Source organism: Cynocephalus volans, chromosome 3 (assembly GCF_027409185.1).
Source record: "Cynocephalus volans isolate mCynVol1 chromosome 3, mCynVol1.pri, whole genome shotgun sequence".
Lineage (NCBI taxonomy): Eukaryota > Metazoa > Chordata > Mammalia > Dermoptera > Cynocephalidae > Cynocephalus > Cynocephalus volans.
Window position 1 is genome coordinate 152866244 of NC_084462.1, and position 20361 is coordinate 152886604.

A 20361-nucleotide genomic window follows, 5' to 3' on the forward strand; every position below is an offset into this window, starting at 1 on the left:
TATTCTCTCAGGTAATTAAAACACTTTGAACATAATTTTAATGAGTATAATATAATATTACATTATGTGGATATCCCATAATTTATATAGTTCAGGAGCATTTAGGTTGTTTACCGTTCCTTTCAATTCTAGGTAATATCGTGATGAACATTTATTGCGTAAAATGTTGTCTTGTGGATTGTTTCCTTAAGAAATCCTCAGGAATAAAATAACTAGGTAAAAAGTATGTGAACATTTTAAAGGATCTTGATACATATTCCTAAAGGTTTTTTAAAAAAATCAGTTTTCATTCCTTCCAATAGCTCAATAGCTAATGAGCACATTTTGTTTAAAACACACACACACACACACACACACACACAATCTTCCTTTGTATTTATTTTATTTATTGAACAGAAAAATTTTTCAAATGTTTAGTCAATTAATACCTTTTCCCCCCATTTTTCTTTTAGTGTTCTATCTTGATCTATAACAACTCTTTGCATATATTCAATGTATTAAACCTGTGTTGTATTTGTTGTAGTTTTCTTACTAATTTTTTGTTTGCCCTTTAATATACAGATCTTTTAAAGTTTCATAGAACCAAATCTATTAATCTTTTATGATTTCTTTCATTAGTCTTACACATAGAAAATCTTTCTCCATTCAACATCATGTTTTTCCCCCTATTTTATTAATATCTATGTTCTAACCACTCATTAATTCTACTATTTGCGAACCAGGAGGATTTTGCTACTAACCTGTTACTACAGGTTGTATTTTTCTAGTTCTCTGCACAAAGGACCCACTTGGTACTAATTGCTAACTTGTGGCTTTGCTATGGCACTTGATACTTGAATGTCAGTTTAATTCCATATATCTGTAGTTCTGTTATAATTGGATCCTTGTGAAAGTACTTTATTGAATATAAAATACAAAAATGAACAAAGTAAAATAAAGTGAAACCAAAGTCATGACTGGCTTCTGCATGAGTTCATACTTTGTTTTAAGAGGTCCAGAAATGAAAGTTAACTCTTTTCATATGTAACTGATATAAAGAAACCTACCTCACTTTCCTGTAATAGGAATATTATGGATTGTAGCATTAGGCTTGGGATGACTGCCAAATAGAATGTAAAATATTATTTTTGGCTTATTTTATGGTGATAACTGCTAATTTTCTAATTTTGTCGGGCCTTAAAAACTAACGCCACCTTAAGTGACATTACGAGCAGCACCATTATGGGCCCACAACGGCATATTAATGTAGCAGCCTAAGACGGCGCCAGGAGGAAGTAGGGTGGGGGTGTCTGCGGGAACCTTGCCTTAGCCCTTATTGGCCAAATGCGTGCCTCCGCGCTCGAGGTTGCAATAGCTAGGCATTGAGACAGGATGCATGCTCTCTTGACCTTTAAGCTGATAAGATTATGTAAAAAACCTCCCCTCCCTATCTGCCTTTAAAAGCAAGTGCTTGTGTGGTAATAAACGGAACTGCTCGACAGAACCCCCCGCCGCATCTGAGTGTCCTTTAACCGGGCTGTTTTTTGGGGGGCCGGCGGGTGTGCTCACCTCTCTTCACGGCTCTCTTCCCCCATCTCCTTCCAAAGGGGACAGGAGGGAAAGGGGAATCCCGGGCCCATTCGCTTGCCCACCAAAAGGAACGAGGCTAGGGCTGTTTGGGTTGGCCGGCGGCAGCGGACCCGACATAATTTGTACACTTTCATTTTTAAACAGAATACATAAATTAGTTGAAATGAAAATGCTTTCAATTTGCTGGAAAATGAATTCTGCTAGTGTACATTGTAGGTAATTATTAAAAGTTATTGGTTTGTGATTTATAAATTAGTTGTGTCATGATTTTTAAACCAAAAACCTACTTTTAGAATTAATATTATTGGCATTTCAGGTAGCATAGGTACAAAATTTTTTATTGAATTCAAAGCCTAAGTACTATATGTTGTCCTTTCTTCATACATTTTTTGTTTTTTGTCTATCTCTCCCACTAAATGTAAATATTTTTAGGGCAGTATCTTCAGCACATAGAATAGTAACTCAGATATTTGTTGAGTAATAGATATTTGTTGGTTGATTGACTATCAGGGCATAAATTGAAAAATGTAGGAAAACGGAATACCTTTGCTTAAGTATACAGAATGTATCAGGCATTGTATTAGAAACTTACTGATCTTATAACTATATAGAGAGCATTGCTTTTCTAAAGATGAACCTGGTCTTTACTTTTTTTGTTAATCTTTTGGATACGTTATGACCAGTAGATTTTAGGAGACAGTAGGAGACTGGACACGTGGAGAGCTCCAATATGTTTCAAGGCAGACTTATATCCCGGGAGAAGGTTAGTCCAGAGCTGCGATGAACCAGTCCCTATCCTTTCACTTAATGAACTGTAATCAGAAATGACTGGGAAAAGGCTGGTAACAGCTGTGGTTGCTGTGGAACTGTGGACTTACAGCTTCTGGCCCTGAGGCACCCCAGATGGAAAATGATGGGTTCAGACAAGGTATTCTTGATAATAATTCAGAGTTTTAAACTCTGAATGTTGTGTTCTCAGTTCAGGCCCAGTCATCCAGTAGAGCTTCGTGAAAAGGGGTGCAGTTCGTCTGGGGCAGACCTGTTCCTTCTGATAAGGTAAGAAGGAAGCAGTTTGGAGGCCAGTTTCAGTCATTCTGGAATTTCAGGTCTAAAGTGGACAAAAAAAGGGTGGCAGTTGAGGAGCCACTGAAAGTTCCCAAAGTGACATGACCACTGTAGCATTTTTTTTTCTTTGATGGCTGGCTGGTATGGGGATCACACTGTAGCATTTTTAGAAAGTTATCAATTAATATTTTTCCTAATGGATGCATTTCCAGTAAATGTAGAGATTCATGCCTTGGTTGGACTTCAGAAGGGATTACTCAGGTGATAAGGGGAGGCCTTTTTTTTTTTCTCTCTCTTTCCATAACGTGTAGACATTCCCTGACTTAAGATGGTGCAAAAGCAGTGCACCTTCAGTATAAACTGTACTTCATTGACTACCTATACAGCCATTGTGTTTCTCACTTTCAGCACATTATTCAATAAATCACGTGAGATATTCAGCACGTTATTGTAAAATAGCCTTGTGTTATATGATTTTGCTCAATTGTAGGCTAATGTGTTATGAGCATGTTTAAATTAGGCTAGGCCATGATGTTCAGTAGTTTAGGTGTATTAAATACATTTTCGACTTGCAATATTTTCAACTTATTTATTTGGATGTAACCTAATCGTATTTTCAAAGTGTTTTTCTGCCATAAATTCTTTAACTGCCAGCCCAGTATTTATTGAGCGAGCCCACTGCATAGTGAATACTTTGTAATGGTACACAATCCACTTAGCTTTATGACTTTGGGCATGTCATTTACCTCTCTAAACCGTTTATTCATCCATAAAATGTAAGGCCCTCATAGGGTGGCTTGTGAGGATTAAAGGAATGAACATGTGTCAGGGAATGGAATGGGTGACAGAGGCCTGCTCTCTTGGAACCCTCCAGGGAGAGACTTTATACTCAGAAATAAAGGTGCAATGGAAGGGACACATGAACCATCTGCAATCTGTATTTAAGGAAATGCTTAGGCAATGAGAAGTGATTTTATGTTTTAATTTTCTTCTTTTAAGTTCTTGGTCCTTAGGTGGTATATTAAAATCTGCTAAATGAAATATGGTTCCTGTTGATAATAATCATGATTGATAATGATGTGGATATTAGAGTTGTGCGTAGAAGGAATTTTATGTTTACCCATTGTTCTCATTGATGCTTTCTTCTCTCTTCCTAAGCTAAATTTAAATGCTTTTTCAAATACACTTTCTTAAATTCTTTTTGGAACATAAATATTCAGATGAGAAAATCATTATCTCCTTAATAAAGCCACTTGTGACGTTCCATCTTATTGAGCCCTCTGGTTTCCTACATACCTCTCCTTTTCCCAGTTAGATTATAGGGATTTGAGGGTAGAAATAAGTGTTCCCTCTCTGTCGCCAACAGTGACTAGCTCAGACAGCCCGTGTTGTTGACCTGAAAAGCTGTCTTAGTGAGGCAGCTTCTCTGCTGCAGTTTTTATAGGGTTCGTTATATGCACATCAAAGGCAATTTTCATGGCTTATCTAGTGTAGATCTGACGTCATACAGTTCAGTCCATCTCTTTCCCTTCAGTTCTCAAAGAAGAAAGTCAGTATTGTACTACCCGATGCTTCCTCTCCAGTTTCAGTTCCTGCAGTCGTTGATGCCTCACAGCACTTTAGGAATGCTCTCCAGAATGGTGGTGTGAGAGCTCAAATAGTGACATTGTTCAAATTTAGCCTAAATCTCTGCAGATGGAGTATTGTGAAAAGGACAGAATGTACATGCGAAAGTAGATGGATCCCAGGAAAGGGGAACCAGTGATGGCAACCTAGGCTTTGTTGGGTGGCCTTGCCTGATTTCCCTAGGTAACTGTGGTCCTGTGAAGGGACATAGTACAGGCTGTTGGGCACAACAGAACTTTTATGTTAATATTAAGTAGATAGAAAGCATCTGTAAATAAGGAAATAGAAGCAATCGTGCTAATCATCTACATGAAATAATTATTTAAAACTTATCAGTACTGCTCATCTTATAATCTTTTGTGCTCTATATAATCCTCTTTGTTTGTTTTTTTTTTAAGGTTTTGATGAACACCAAAGACAGCTCACTTCTTTCTTTCTTTCTTTTTTTTTTTTTTTTTTTTTTTTTTTGTCTTTTTGTGACCGGCTGCACCGCGCTCAGCCAGTGAGCACACCGGCCATCCTTATATAGGATCCGAACCCACGGCGGGAGCACTGCTGCACTCCCAGCGCCGCACTCTCCCGAGTGCGCCTCGGGGTTGGCCCTATATAATCCTCTTTGATTTCATTTTAATTAGGGGAGTTAGCATGAGAACATCTCACTGAAAGGACCTGACATCTGTTGAATCTTGACGTGTTTGGTGATTTGAATGATTGGAGGTTTAATATAGTACAGTATTTTTATAATTAGTATTCAAGTGTATGTTCATCATATCACATTCCCAGCTCATATTTTATTCTTTTAGCAACAGAACAATGGTTTTTTCCTCTAAAGTTTTGTTTCTGATTATAAAGGTAACACATCCTTATTTTAGAAAATTAAAAAATATAGGCAAACACAAATACACACACACACACACACAAAAACTCAGAAATTACTCATAACCAAATATTTGAAGACAAACATTGTAAATCCTTTCGTGAACTTCCATTGCCTTTTAAATATATCTATATATAACTTTTTCCCAAACATAGCTAAGTTTATAGTGTATATACCATTTTTTCTCCTGCATTCTCTAAAACATGGGCCTGCTTGTCTCCAATTATATTCAATAGCATGCATGATATAAAGATATTGTATTTGTTTAAAAAGTGAGTCCATTGTCAGATCAGATAAGAAATCTCTTAGTTTAATGAAATTAGTGATGGTGATGGTGGTTATTTTTAAACTGCATATTTTATGGAGCCTTTAATATGCTAACATGTATCATGATGTCCTAAGAAAAGTGATATATGAATGTGTCCCTGCCTTATTTAATTATGGAACCCTTTTTTGTGAAGAATTTGAACAAAACTTGGAAAAAATTGACAAGCATTTTACTCTAAATACTAGACATTTACTTTTGTCTCCCTGGCATCCATTTCTCACATTTCTCTTTCCCCAGATAATATTTGATAAAAAAAATAAATTGTTTAATACCAGATTATATTTGATAATCAGCTGTTTGATACTTGATCACAATGTGCAGTATTGGTGAATATGTTTTTAAATATATTTTTGATGACTATTAATGTACAAGTTAATATGTTAAAAACACTCAGTTGCTTCATTGGTCTAGTCTGGTCTCTTGGTATCCGGTTGTCAGGCGTGGAAACTCTATGCCCCTGATGAGATGGTGAGCTTTGGTTTCTTTTACTTTAAAGTGTTAACTTATTGCACCACAGACACTATTCTTTAATAATTCTGATTCTTTTATCTTTCTACTTATTACCTTTTACTCTTTCTGTCTTTTGCCTTCCTACTTTAAGCTCCTCAAAGCTAACTCTTAGGGATTATACTAATTGCTTATTGTTTAAGTTTCATCATATTTATTTATTTATTTTTTATTTTTATTTTTATTTTTTTTTTAATTTTATTTTGTCGATATACATTGTGGCTGATTATTGCTCCCCATCACCAAAACCTCCCTCCCTTCTCCCTCCCTCCCCCAACAATATCCTTTCTGTTTGCTTGTCGTATCAACTTTAAGTAATTGTGGTTGTTATATCTTCTTCCCCCCCCCCCCCGGTTGTGTGTGTGTGTGTGAATTTATATATTAATTTTTAGCTCCCACCAATAAGTGAGAACATGTGGTATTTCTCTTTCTGTGCCTGACTTGTTTCACTTAATATAATTCTCTCAAGGTCCATCCATGTTGTTGCAAATGGCAGTATTTCATTCGTTTTTATAGCTGAGTAGTATTCCATTGTGTAGATGTACCACATTTTCCGTATCCACTCATCTGATAATGGACATTTGGGCTGGTTCCAACTCTTGGCTATTGTAAAGAGTGCTGCGATGAACATTGGGGAACAGGTATACCTTCGACTTGATGATTTCCATTCCTCTGGGTATATTCCCAACAGTGGGATAGCTGGGTCGTATGGTAGATCTATCGGCAATTGTTTGAGGAACCTCCGTACCATTTTCCATAGAGGCTGCACCATTTTGCAGTCCCACCAACAATGTATGAGAGTTCCTTTTTCTCCGCAACCTCGCCAGCATTTATCGTTCAGAGTCTTTTGGATTTTAGCCATCCTAACTGGGGTTAGATGGTATCTCAATGTGGTTTTGATTTGCATTTCCCGGATGCTGAGTGATGTTGAGCATTTTTTCATATGTCTGTTGGCCATTTGTATATCTTCCTTAGAGAAATGCCTACTTAGCTCTTTTGCCCATTTTTTAATTGGGTTGCTTGTTTTCTTCTTGTAAAGTTGTTTGAGTTCCTTATATATTCTGGATATTAATCCTTTGTCAGATGTATATTTTGCAGATATTTTCTCTCACTCTGTTGGTTGTCTTTGAACTCTGTTAATTGTTTCTTTTGCTGTGCAGAAGCTTTTTAGTTTGATATAATCCCATTGGTTTATTTTTCCTTTGGTTGCCCGTGCTTTTGGGGTCGTATTCATGAAGTCTGTGTCCAGTCCTATTTCCTGAAGTGTTTCTCCTATATTTTCTTTAAGAAGTTTTATTGTTTCAGGGTGTATATTTAAATGCTTAATCCATTTTGAGTTGATTTTAGTATATGGTGAGAGGTATGGATCTAGTTTCATTCTCCTGCATATGGATATCCAGTTATCCCAGCACCATTTGCTGAAGAGGCAGTCCCTTTCCCAGTGAGTAGGCTTGGTGCCTTTGTCAAAGATCAGATGGCAGTAAGTGTGTGGGTTGATTTCTGTATTCTCTATTCTATTCCATTGGTCAGTGTGTCTGTTTTTATGCCGGTACCATACTGTTTTGGTTATTATAGCTTTGTAGTATAGCTTAAAGTCAGGTAGTGTTATGCCTCCAGCTTCATTTTTTTTGCTCAGCATTGCTTTGGCTATGCGTGGTCTTTTATTATTCCATATAAATGTGTGGATAGTTTTTTCCATTTCTGAGAAAAATGTCTTTGGAATTTTGATGGGGATTGCATTGAATTTGTATATCACTTTGGGTAGTATGGACATTTTCACTATGTTGATTCTTCCAATCCAAGAGCATGGGATATCTTTCCATCTTCTTGTATCCTCTCTAATTTCTCTCAGCAGTGTTTTGTAGTTCTCATTATAGAGATTTTTCACCTCCTTGGTTAACTCAATTCCTAAGTATTTTATTTTTTTGGTGGCTATTGTAAATGGGCAGGCTTTCTTGATTTCTCGTTCTGCATGTTCACTATTGGAGAAAAGAAATGCTACTGATTTTTGTGTGTTGATTTTGTATCCTGCTACTGTGCTGAAATCATTTATCAGTTCCAAGAGTTTTTTTGTAGAGGTTTTAGGCTGTTCGATATATAGGATCATGTCATCTGCAAACAGGGACAGTTTGACTTCCTCTTTTCCAATCTGGATGCCCTTTATTTCCTTCTCTTCTCTGATTGCTCTGGCTAGTACTTCCAACACTATGTTGAATAGGAGTGGTGAGAGTGGGCTTCCTTGTCTAGTTCCTGTTCTTAAAGGAAAAGCTTTCAGCTTTTCCCCATTCAGGATGATATTGGCAGTGGGTTTGTCATATATGGCTTTAATTATGTTGAGATACTTTCCCTCTATACCTAACTTATAGAGGGTCTTTGTCATGAATGAGTGCTGAACTTTATCAAATGTTTTTTCAGCATCTATAGAGATGATCATATGGTCCTTGTGTTTGAGTTTATTAATATGGTGTATCACATTTATTGATTTGCGTATGTTGAACCAACCTTGCATCCCTGGGATGAATCCCACTTGATCGTGGTGAATAATTTTACGTGTGTGTTGCTGTATTCTGTTTGCTAGTATTTTAGTGAGGATTTTTGCATCTATATTCATCAAGGATATCGGCCTGTAGTTTTCTTTTTTGGTTATATCTTTACCTGGTTTTGGTATCAGGATGATGTTTGCTTCATAGAATGAGTTTGGGAGATTTGCGTCCGTTTCAATCTTTTGGAATAGTTTGTAAAGAATCGGTGTCAATTCCTCTTTGAATGTTTGGTAAAATTCTGCTGTGAATCCATCTGGTCCTGGGCTTTTCTTTGTTGGGAGCCTTCTGATAACAGCTTCAATCTCCTTTATTGTTATTGGTCTGTTCAGATTTTCTACGTCTTCATGGTTCAGTTTGGGAGCTTGTGTGTGTCCAGAAATCTATCCATTTCCTCCAGATTTTCAAATTTGTTGGCGTATAGTTGTTTATAGTAGTCTCGAATGATTCCTTGTATTTCAGATGAATCAGTTGTAATATCGCCTTTTTCATTTCTAATTTTTGTTCTTTGAGTCTTTTCTCTTCTTTTTTTTGTTAGCCATGCTAATGGTTTGTCAATTTTATTTATCTTTTCAAAAAACCAACTTTTTAATTCATTGATAATTTGAATTGTTTTTTGGTTTTCAATTTCATTCAGTTCTGCTCTGATCTTAATGATTTCTTTCCATCTGCTAAGTTTAGGTTTGGATTGTTCTTGTTTTTCTAGTTCTTTAAGGTGAAGTGTTAGGTTGTTCACTTGCCATCTTTCCATTCTTCTGAAGTGAGCGTTTAATGCAATAAATTTCCCCCTCAATACTGCTTTTGCAGTATCCCACAGGTTTTGGTGTGATGTATCATTGTTTTCATTAGTTTCAATAAATTTTTTGATTTCCTGCTTGATTTCTTCTTGGACCCATATGTCATTAAGTAGAATGCTGTTTAATTTCCATGTGTTTGTATAGTTTCCAGAGTTTCGTTTGTTATTAATTTCTAGTTTTAATCCATTGTGGTCTGAGAAGATACATGGGATAATTCCAATTTTTTTGAATTTATTGAGACTTGATTTGTGACCTAATATGTGATCTATCCTGGAGAATGATCCATGTGCTGATGAGAAGAATGAATATTCTGAGGTTGTTGGGTGGAATGTTCTGTAGATATCTGCCAATTCCAATTGGTCTAGAGTCTTGTTTAGATCTTGTGTTTCTCTACTGATTCTTTGCCTAGATGATCTGTCTAATATTGACAGTGGGGTGTTCAGGTCCCCTGCTATTATGGTATTAGTATCTATTTCCTTCTTTAGGTCTAATAGAGTTTGTTTTATAAATCTGGCTGCTCCAACATTGGGTGCGTACATATTTATAATTGTTATGTCTTCTTGATGGATCAGTGCTTTTATCATTAAGTAGTGCCCCTCATTGTCTCTTTTTATGGTTTTTAGTTTAAAGTCTATTTTGTCAGATATAAGAATAGCTACTCCAGCTCGTTTTTCTTTTCTGTTTGCATGGTAAATCTTTTTCCATCCTTTCACTCTTAGTCTGTGTGAATCTTTATGGGTGAGGTGGGTCTCTTGTAGGCAATATATAGTTGGGTCCTCCTTTTTGATCCAGTCAGCCAGTCTGTGTCTTTTGATTGGGGAATTTAAGCCTTTTACATTAAGAGTTGTTATTGAAAGGTGTTGATTTATTCCTAGCATTTTATTGGTTGTTTGGCTGTCTCAGGTGTCTTTTGTTCCTTGCTTTCTGATTTACTGTTTGGTTTCTGTGTTTGTTGGTTCCTTAGGTTGTAGATAGCGTTTTTGTTTGCTTGTTTTCTCTTCATGAATGCCATTTTTATTATACTAGTGGGTATTGGTTTTTCTTGGGTTTTTATGGCAGTGGTAGTTATTTTTCAGGAACCAAACCCAGTACTCCCTTGAGGATTTCTTGTAAGGGTGGTCGTGTGGTAGTGAACTACCGCAGTTTTTGTTTGTCTGAGAAATATACTATTTGCCCTTCATTTCGGAAGGATAGCCTTGCAGGGTAGAGTATTCTTGGCTGGCAATCTTTGTCTTTTAGTCTTTTGAATATATCATCCCATTCCTTTCTAGCTTTTAGGGTTTGTGGTGAAAAGTCTGATGTTAGCCTGATTGGGGCACCCTTATAGGTGATTTGACGCTTCTCTCTTGCAATTTTTAAGATTCTCTCTTTGTCTCTGAGTTTTGCCAATTTGACTATGACATGTCTTGGAGAAGGCCTTTTTGGGTTGAATACGTTTGGAGATCGTTGAGCTTCCTGGATCTGAAGATCTGTGACTTTTCCTATACTTGGGAAGTTTTCTGCCACTATTTTGTTGAATATGTTTTCAATGGAATCTCCATTTTCCTCCCCTTCTGGAATACCCATGACTTGGATATTTGAGCGCTTAAGGTTGTCTGATATCTCTCTCAGATTTTCTTCAGTGTCCTTGATTCTTTTTTCTTTCTTTTTGTCTGCTTGTGTTATTTCAAACAGTCCATCTTCAAGTTCAGAGGTTCTCTCTTCAACTTCGACAAGCCTGCTGGTTAAACTCTCCGTTGTGTTTTTTATTTCGCTGAATAACTTCTTCAGTTCAGCAAGTTCTGCTACATTTTTTTTCAGGACATTGATTTCTTTGTACATTTCCTCTTTCATGTCCTGTATACTTTTCCTCATTTTATCATGATGTCTAGCTGTGCTTTCTTGTATCTCATTCAGTTTCCTTAGAATTATCACTCGAAATTCCTTGTCAGTCATTTCAAGGGCTTCTTGTTCTATAGGACCTAGAGTTTGAGATTTATTAACTTTTGGTGGTGTACTTTCTTGATTTTTTGTATTTCTGGTATCTTTTTTTTGATGTTTATTCATTGTGGCAGGGGGTTTCACAGTCCACCCGTTTGAGACTAATGACCAACTAGGATGTTGCTGTGGTTGCCAATTACGTATGGCTACCTCCGTGGCTGCTCAGTTGGCCTCTAGTGCCTTGTGTGTGTGGTTGCCTCGGGTCTTGGGCTTCTCTGGGGAGCCACCTTTCTGGTCAGGTTGGACTCTGCTGGGCTGGTGGATCACGTACCACAGGGTGTGTGATCGCTGTTGAACTTTCACTTCCTGTGCAGGACTTCTCCCTGTTCCATGTGCTCTGGCCCAGGCTGTTGGATCGTGCAGTGGCAACCCCACAGGGTGTGTGGTTTCTGTCAAGTCTCCGCCTCCCTGGCCGCACGTCTCCCCACTCTGTGCGCACTGTGCTGGGCTGGGACGTGTCTTCTGCAACCCTCGTCTATCAGCTGGGCCTTCAAGACCCTGCTCGGCACTGCCTCGCCCAGGAGGTCTACCAGGTTTCTGCTAGGCACAGACGACCGGTCGCTCTGGGTGCCTTTGTAGCACTGTGTAGATCTTTCTCGGGACTTGTTCACCTTTGTATCCCCCCGGTATAAACCGAGTCTAGCTCCCGCCTGCAGCCAGCTCTCCGGCAGGTTCAAGTGGACCTGGGAGCTCTCCTACCACACTATTCCCAGCCAGAAATTGTTTAGGCTTTTTTCTGATCTGGTGGCCACAGAGATGGTAACTGCCTCCCAGTAACAGGAAGTTTACCGGGGGCCGGAGTCCAGGGTGTGGTGGAGTGATAGTCGGCCCGCCCGTACTTCCTTGCCCTGCCGACACTGGCCGGGGATGCCCCACGCCAACAACCCGCCAGAGAACCACAGATGGAGTGGGAGGGGAGGCTGGCCCGCAGGCTCCGGAAAGCCCCGCGCCGGGCCAGGCAAGTGGGAAGGCTCAGTGACGGCCGAGCCGGGCGGAACTGCCAGCACCTGGGAAAATGGAGACAGCCCCGGGGCGGTGAGTGGCCTGGTGATGCAGGCGGGAGCCGGGTGGGCGTCAGCCCCCCTAACAGGGCTGGTCCAGGGGTCACTCACAGGGTTGTGCCAGGTCGGGCGCTCACTCTCTGCCTTTGGTTTGCCACCTTCCCCGTTCTCGGCCGCTGCCACGTCGGGCTGTTCAGTCGCGGCGCGGCTCGGGCACTCCCAGGAATCTTCTTTTATGCCGGTCTGAAACCTCGAATCCTGAATAGGGCAACTGGCTGCCTTCAGCGTGGTCCCGGCCTCCGGGATCCTGTCTGCATCCACAGCAGCCCTGGCGCCGTGTTCCCTGTTTAGAGACTCGCTTTTGCAGCTAAGAAACAGTTCTTTTCCCGCTCCATACTTCAGAGCTGTTGCCTGTAAATGAGACAGCCTCTCCTGCCGAGGGCAAAGTGGCGGTCACCCCCCACGACCGGCCACCAGCAGCAGTCCTCTCTTAGGAGATGGCGAGAGGAAGGTCCACAAGTTTCCCGGCTGCCTGAGGTCCAGCCTTTTCCACCTCAGCTACTCCGCGCCAGCCGCTGCAGCCACCGCCATCTTGAAAAACCCCAAGTTTCATCATATTTAAATGTAAGAGTTATGTATCCATATGTATTTCTCCCACCCAGGTACTAGCGAGGCCCAACCCTGCTTAGCTTCCTAGATCAGACGCATTGGGGGGTGTCCAGGGTGGTATGGCTGTGAACTCCACGTGTATTTCTGTTCTACTTTATTTTGCCAGCTCTTGAATCATTTTACTGCTCATCAATAAATCCAACATGTAAATTTCTCCATACCTTTATTCTACCAGCTCTCTTCTGCCATCAACCTTTCTGCCAAATTTTCATGTTTTCTTTACCCTCAACTATTCAAAGTATATTCAAGCCTTACTAAGCATTTGAAATGTAAACTTCTTATTGAACTTTTTTAGTTGGGAAGGTGTGTGAGAGGCAAATGGGGTTTTTCCCTTTTGGTCCTTACGCTGACCAAGCAGGCACATTTTTCATTTCTTTCTTACCTCTGAATTCAAATGTAGCTTCATCCTGCTATATGTTTTGTATCCATAACTTCTTTTTGTTAATTTCAGCACAAGTTATTTGAATCTACTTTGTCTCCACCAGTGTTGTCTTTTTCAGATAATGAACATTTGGAGAGCAGGAACTAGATTTATCAACTCTGTTCTTCCCAATCCTTCCTGCTTTTTGTTGAAGAGAGAGAACAGAAACGAAAGGAGGAGGAAATTCCATTCTAAAAAGTTATGTGCTGATTCATAAAGCTTAAATTATCCATGACAGTGGACTAAGATGTTTGTATGTGTTTTAGGCTAAGTTGGAAGAGTGAGACATCCTTTTTGTCTGAGATATTACTTTTATGTAATATGAGTGAAATTCAGAAAAGCTAAGAAGGGATGTAAAGGAAATAGTTTGCCTTATTTGGTTATCTTAGCTAGTCTAATATTTAAGCACTATGAGGTTATATTTCTGTTTTAAAAGAAAGTGTCCCATTACACTCTGAAGTAAGAATATTTATAGGCATTCTAAATCTTTGTGTATAACTTCAAAAACTATTTACATGGAATTTTTCATAAATACTCTAATAGAGTGTATCTCTGGATTGTTGGGGCATTTGAATAGTTATTCATCAGCAAAATTTCTTCTGTTGCCCTGAAACATTGAGATCTGGCCCTGTATTTTAGGCTCTACCAGTTAAGGATCTGACATCCCATTTTGGAATAGGGAAGTATTTGATGAGTAATGCTATATCTTTTTTGGTAAATCTGTCATATCTCGTAATTATTTCAGGACAAGAAATGTAGTGTTTCACCCCTACCCCCACCCTCTTCCCACATCTTCTTGTGTAACCTTTAAACTGTTCTTTATGCCCTTAACACAAAGAAAGTTTCCTATGTTATTCCTTTCATTCAGTTCCTTGAATTATTTATTGTCCTCACTTCCTTAACACTCATTCATTTCTTAAAAAAAAAAAAATGATGTTTCCATTTCTTTAGCTTTTTAGTTAATTTACTGTACTAAATAGCAAGATATCAAATGGGCACCTGCGTATGTTTTATCTGGAGTTTAGGGGAGAAGGTCATGACCAGAGATTTGGAGGTAACAGCACAGAGATGAAATTTAAAGCTATGGGCACCTATGATTTCACCAGACAAAGTACTGGTTTTCATGCAGGTATCTTCCCCCAGTAATTTCATTATTCTGTCCTTGTTCATTTGCACAGACAACTGTGATCCAAGCAAGTCAATACCCTCCTTTCCATGGTAACATTCTTACTCCATTGTACCTTTGCCTGCTTTCTCATCCTAATACACTCAGTGCTCACATGCATCCCAATAGAATACCCTCTACATCCCCTTCCAGAAATATGATAAACTAGGGATTCCAGCCTGGAATCACTAGATTTTAAATGGAGCCCACTAATGATACTGAGTAGTGGCAAACAGAGTGCAAGAGAAAGTGAAGAAGCACATGGATATCACAGAGATCAAGAGAAGAGAGTTTTGAGAAAGGAGGGTCAAGAGTACAAATGCTTCACAGAGTCAGAATGGCAAGAACTGTTTTTAGCAATTAAGACCTCCCTAGAAGTTCCATTTTCAGCACTCTTGGGGACTTGCTGTGGTACAGCTAAATGCCACCAGGAGATGGTTCCTATTATTAAAGAGCTTATAGTCAGAACGGAAAGTATACAGAGCAGAGACATGACCCTTGTGTATCCCTGTCATGACCTTTAGCACACTCATCTTTTCACTTGTCTATGCCACGCCACTGCACCTGGAGCTTCCCTTGAAGGAGAGACTGCTTCCTCAGATATTCCTAGCACCAGGCATGTGATCCACGTTAAGAAAAGGATGCAGAAACACTGGGATGGCTTAGAAGAGAGGAGGAAGCACTTTTGGAAGAATGGCATTATTAGAAAAGGGTGGTGGGTTAGGTTGTGATAGATCTTCAGTGATGAAAATACCTTCAACTAGTAGGTAGCATTGAACTCGTTGAATTAAACTGTGGTCCCTTTGGATGGGATTAGAGGGATCTGCCATGGACTTACATAGTACCTAGAGTTATAAACTTAAACATGTAATAAGGAAATTTTTTCTGCAGCCTGCTCTTTCAGCAGATGGAGGTGACATGCTGTAAATTAGCATTGCTCTTCTGTTTAATTCTATTGCTTTTTACCATGTTTAATGATGCTTAGGCAGGTTTGCTGATATTTAAGAGAATTGCTAACAATTGTGAACGTTTGCTACTTCAGTCAACCCTAGGGAATAGGTTCTAAGGTATTACTGATCTGTCATCATATGACACACGTGGATGGACATCTTTATTTTCAATTGGTAGTTTAATAAGTGCAAAGTATGTATATTTCTATATATGCTAGTCAGTGCCCAGAGTACATTACCCTTCAGACGGGTCTGATGCTATAAATAAGGATGGGGAAAGGGAAGGAAGGAGAAGGAAAAGGAGAGAGAGAGAGAAATATGGGAAGGAAGCTCCTTATGACTCAAAGAAAATCTGTTATTTAACTTAGATGCCTGTTTCGAACCTCTTCAGTTTTTACAGGTCTTAAACTGTGGCTTCTCTCCCCCCATGTGCCCATCTATATTTGGAAATGAAAAGGAGACGTTTGAGTTGTTGTTATCATCAGGATGTTATAGGAGTCTTGACATTTCTTTTAAATTCCTAAGAAATCTTATATTTAAAAATAAGATTTTTAAAAAAGCATTAAAAATATAGGAAGCATATAAGATGGTTTGGAGGAGAAAAACTGATGGCAAGAATTGGGCATTTCCAAGTTAATTAATTGTTTTTTAGTGTGGGCTTTTAGTTTCTTTCTGTAATGGATATAAGTTTACATATCCTGAGAAAGAGAGTTTTGCAGTAAACCATTTTATAAGTCAAATGAAATGTGGCATGAGTGAGTTTTTATCATGGTGAGGTTGGTGTGTTGTTGGCTTTTTAGAGAATGAATGTTCTGGGAGTGGAAGGTGCTTATTTTTTTTATTTGTGTGAGGTTGTGAAAAATGTTGAAAGCATCTGATTTTTATAAGATTGTACTTAGAATTATTCTTTATGCTATTATAGAGAGTATTCTTTCTTTGAATTTTTTTTTTAATCGGCTTTTTTTTTTTTTTTTTTGAGAGGGACAGGTGTTTGCATTTGGGTTCAGTTGATTGGTTTTCCTTCCAGTTTATGAGGAGCACTTCCTGGACCTTAGCTGTGGCCACATGTGCTGTCCCTCACTGCTGCTGGAAGCAATAGTTAGCACGTTTTGCCACTGCAAGGCTTACAGTTAAAAGAGGAGAGTGTAAAGTTCTGGAATGTAAAGAAAATCATAACAATCTGATGGCAGAAGTATCTGGAAAGCTCAGAAGCTAGGCTTAATTAGGTAGTGGTGCAAAACCTTTGTCCCTTTCACAAAACATTCTGAAGAGAAGTGTTCCTGAAAACAATTGGCATTCATCTGACCGGCAGGCAGACCCAGCCGCAAGAGCCCAGCCGGAGCTTGCTTGGCCTTGCATTCTGCAGGCAGCGTGCATTTTTTGAAACACCCCTCAATGTTCCAGCCTTTAAATAGCAGCGAGTCTTCTGAAATTCTGCGTGCTGTAAGAGAAATGGAAGCCTTGGAGGCAGGAAGCCGACTAGCGAGATGCTTAATTATTGTGGAAGTAAGTGCTTGTTACCGTTGAGTGGAGTACAGCGAGTGCGGGTCGTCCTCGGGTGTCAGCCACCCGTGATTTGTAGACAATGCCGCCCTGTCAGCTCAGTGCTGGTTCAGCAGCATCTTTCCAAACATGTATTTGGCAAGAATTTAAAGGCCACCTCTTGTGTAATTTGTGGAGTCTTGGAAAAGGATCCTCTGCCTTTCTTTTCAGGATATGCGCAACCATGCAGGATTTTGTACTCAGAATCTGTGCCGCCCGCCTCCTGCCTGACGTGCTCTTGAGGAAGTTCGTTTTCGTGCCCGTCACCTGGAAGGATGATAACAGTTCTCTGTAATCTGCCGGGGGATATGGAGAGGGCTACGCAGAGCAGCATTTTGATCCTGCCATCTTCATAAATAGCACTGATGGGGTGGAGTAGGTTGCACTGCGTAAGGAAATGCAGGCATTTGTTCGTTAGTGAAATACTTCTAGCCTTAAGAGTAGGTGAAACTAAGGAGAGCTTGGGAAGAGGTGGTGGCGAATACCGGATTCATTCTGAAATATTCTTCGTCTGGGTAAGTGATAAAGTAGAGGAAAACACAAAAGAGTGCTAACAGATGCAGTGGCTCTGGGAAAAACCTTTTTATTTTCTCTCAACTGTATTTGCTCTTGCCAAGTATGTTAAGCTTTTGTAAGGAAACCAAAAACAAGTATTGATTTTGAAATATAGAAGGAGTTAAAAAGTGAATGTTGCAGCATATTTAATGAAATAATTTTTCAATTTTTACTTAAGTCGAAAAACTAACTCTGTGTTGCTCTAATTATCTGGTTACATCTCAAACTTCTGGCCAGCACAGTGGCTCATACTGGTCTGCAGGATTAGAGGTTACTGGAGCAAAAGTGTGTATTTGGGTAGGAGCCTCGATATCCCAGAACATGTTGTACCCCTCCCCCCTAGTTTTATGACAGTTCAATTTAGATGAAGTGTGAACAGTCTTTTTTTAAATATAAAGGATGAGTTTCATAAAATGGTTTTACTTTCATTCAAACCTGCTTTATTAAAAATATAGATCATGGAACTGTGAACTACAATCCATTATTGAGTCTTTTATTTTCATGTGTCTGGTTTTAGCAATTGCATATTTATTTTTAGATGTATTTATCAAATGCTAATTCAGATTGTCCTTCTCTATTTTAGAGAAATCATGGGATTATGACAATCACAGAGTCCCAGTAATACAAGTTCCATTCAGTTTTTTCTGAAAGAAAGCTGTCTGTTAAAGTGAAGCAAAGGAACTATTGTGGATTATAATGTTTTGAAGTTCTGGATTTTCAGTGGCTTGAAAATAAGGCATCATTTAACCTTTTAAATGAAAAAGATTAAGATCTCATACAACTGTTGTATTTTCTGGAAGCCATTCTCCAAAAGGAAAGTGCACATTTAAATTACAGATATGATGGTCCTTTCTGCAGAGATTTAAGTCAAATTGCTTTTACATCATGACCAGCTTGAAACGGTCACAGACAGAAAGGCCTGTTGCCACTGACAGGGCCTCTGTCGTCAGCACAGATGGCACCCCCAAAGTCCACACTGATGACTTCTACATGCGGCGCTTCCGGTCCCAAAATGGCAGCTTAGGCTCATCAGTCATGGCTCCTGTAGGTCCTCCCCGAAGTGAAGGTTCTCACCATATAACCTCAACCCCCGGAGTCCCAAAGATGGGGGTTAGGGCAAGGATTGCAGATTGGCCCCCAAGAAAGGAAAACATAAAAGAATCTAGCCGTTCAAGCCAGGAAATAGAAACCTCAAGTTGCCTTGAAAGCATGTCCTCCAAAAGCAGTCCTGTGAGTCAGGGAAGTTCTGTCAGCCTCAATTCCAATGACTCAGCTATGCTGAAAAGCATACAGAACACACTGAAAAACAAGACAAGGCCGTCGGAGAACATGGACTCCAGATTTCTCATGCCTGAAGCCTATCCCAGCTCCCCTAGGAAAGCTCTTCGCAGAATACGGCAGAGGAGCAACAGTGACATCACCATAAGTGAACTTGATGTGGATAGCTTTGACGAATGTGTCTCACCCACATACAAGACTGGACCATCACTGCACAGGGAGTATGGCAGCACATCTTCAATCGATAAGCAGGGGACATCTGGAGAAAGCTTTTTTGATCTGTTAAAGGGCTACAAAGATGACAAATCTGATCGAGGTCCAACTCCAACCAAGCTCAGTGACTTCCTTATCACTGGTGGGGGAAAGGGTTCTGGTTTCTCTTTGGATGTTATAGATGGGCCCATTTCACAGAGAGAGAACCTCAGGCTTTTTAAGGAAAGGGAAAAACCACTCAAGCGACGTTCAAAGTCTGAAACTGGAGACTCATCCATTTTTCGTAAATTGCGCAATGCCAAAGGTGAAGAACTTGGGAAATCATCGGATCTTGAAGATAACCGATCGGAAGACTCTGTCAGGCCCTGGACATGTCCAAAGTGCTTCGCCCACTACGATGTCCAGAGTATATTATTTGATTTGAATGAGGCAATTATGAACAGGCACAATGTTATTAAGAGGAGAAACACCACCACGGGAGCTTCAGCAGCGGCTGTGGCGTCCTTGGTCTCCGGACCTTTGTCCCATTCTGCCAGTTTTAACTCCCCGATGGGCAGCACCGAGGATCTGAATTCCAAAGGAAGCCTTAGCATGGACCAGGGAGATGATAAAAGCAATGAACTTGTAATGAGCTGTCCGTATTTTCGGAATGAGATAGGTGGAGAAGGTGAAAGGAAAATCAGTCTGTCAAAATCAAATTCAGGCTCCTTTAATGGATGTGAAAGTGCCTCCTTTGAGTCTACCCTTGGCTCCCATTGCACTAATGCAGGAGTAGCAGTACTTGAAGTGCCCAAGGAAAACTTGGTGCTGCATCTGGACAGAGTGAAAAGATACATCGTGGAACACGTGGATCTCGGCGCATACTATTATAGGAAATTTTTCTACCAGAAGGGTGAGTGAAGAGCCTTTATTTTTTAAAATGTTCTTTTGCTGTACTTTCTGAAAAAAAGTAGAGTACTGTATATTACATTCTTTTTAGCATTGCGTCATAAGATTTGCATGAATTCCTTATCTTTCTTGATAGTAAAATAGTTAAATAGCTGTTTGCTGCAATTTATATCTTTTTACATTTTTTAGTTACTTTCCCCTTTCAAAGTATTCAAATGTATAGTAAATATCAATTATTTAAATTAAAAAATCCTTTGATTAGCGGATAAAGTTACAGTCTTTATTGTCTAGAAGATTTGCTATGTCACTTTTAGGGATAAATACATACAGTTGAAAATATTTCAAGTATAGCTTTTTATTTGAAGGACTACAAAAACAATTTTAGTGCTC

The 20361-nt window shown here is 39.4% G+C and overlaps 1 protein-coding gene across 4 annotated transcripts in view; it reads left to right on the plus strand.

The window, feature by feature from the left end:
* Window positions 1-18327: 18327 nt before the first annotated feature.
* Window positions 18328-20361, plus strand: part of SIPA1L1 (signal induced proliferation associated 1 like 1) — a 131538-nt gene continuing 129504 nt past the window's right edge. For all 4 annotated transcript variants that reach the window (XM_063088672.1, XM_063088673.1, XM_063088674.1 and 1 more), the window contains exon 1: window positions 18328-19975. In XM_063088672.1, the coding sequence (XP_062944742.1) occupies window positions 18478-19975 (1498 nt within the window). In that variant the 5' untranslated portion in view covers window positions 18328-18477. The remainder of the gene's footprint in view (window positions 19976-20361) is intronic.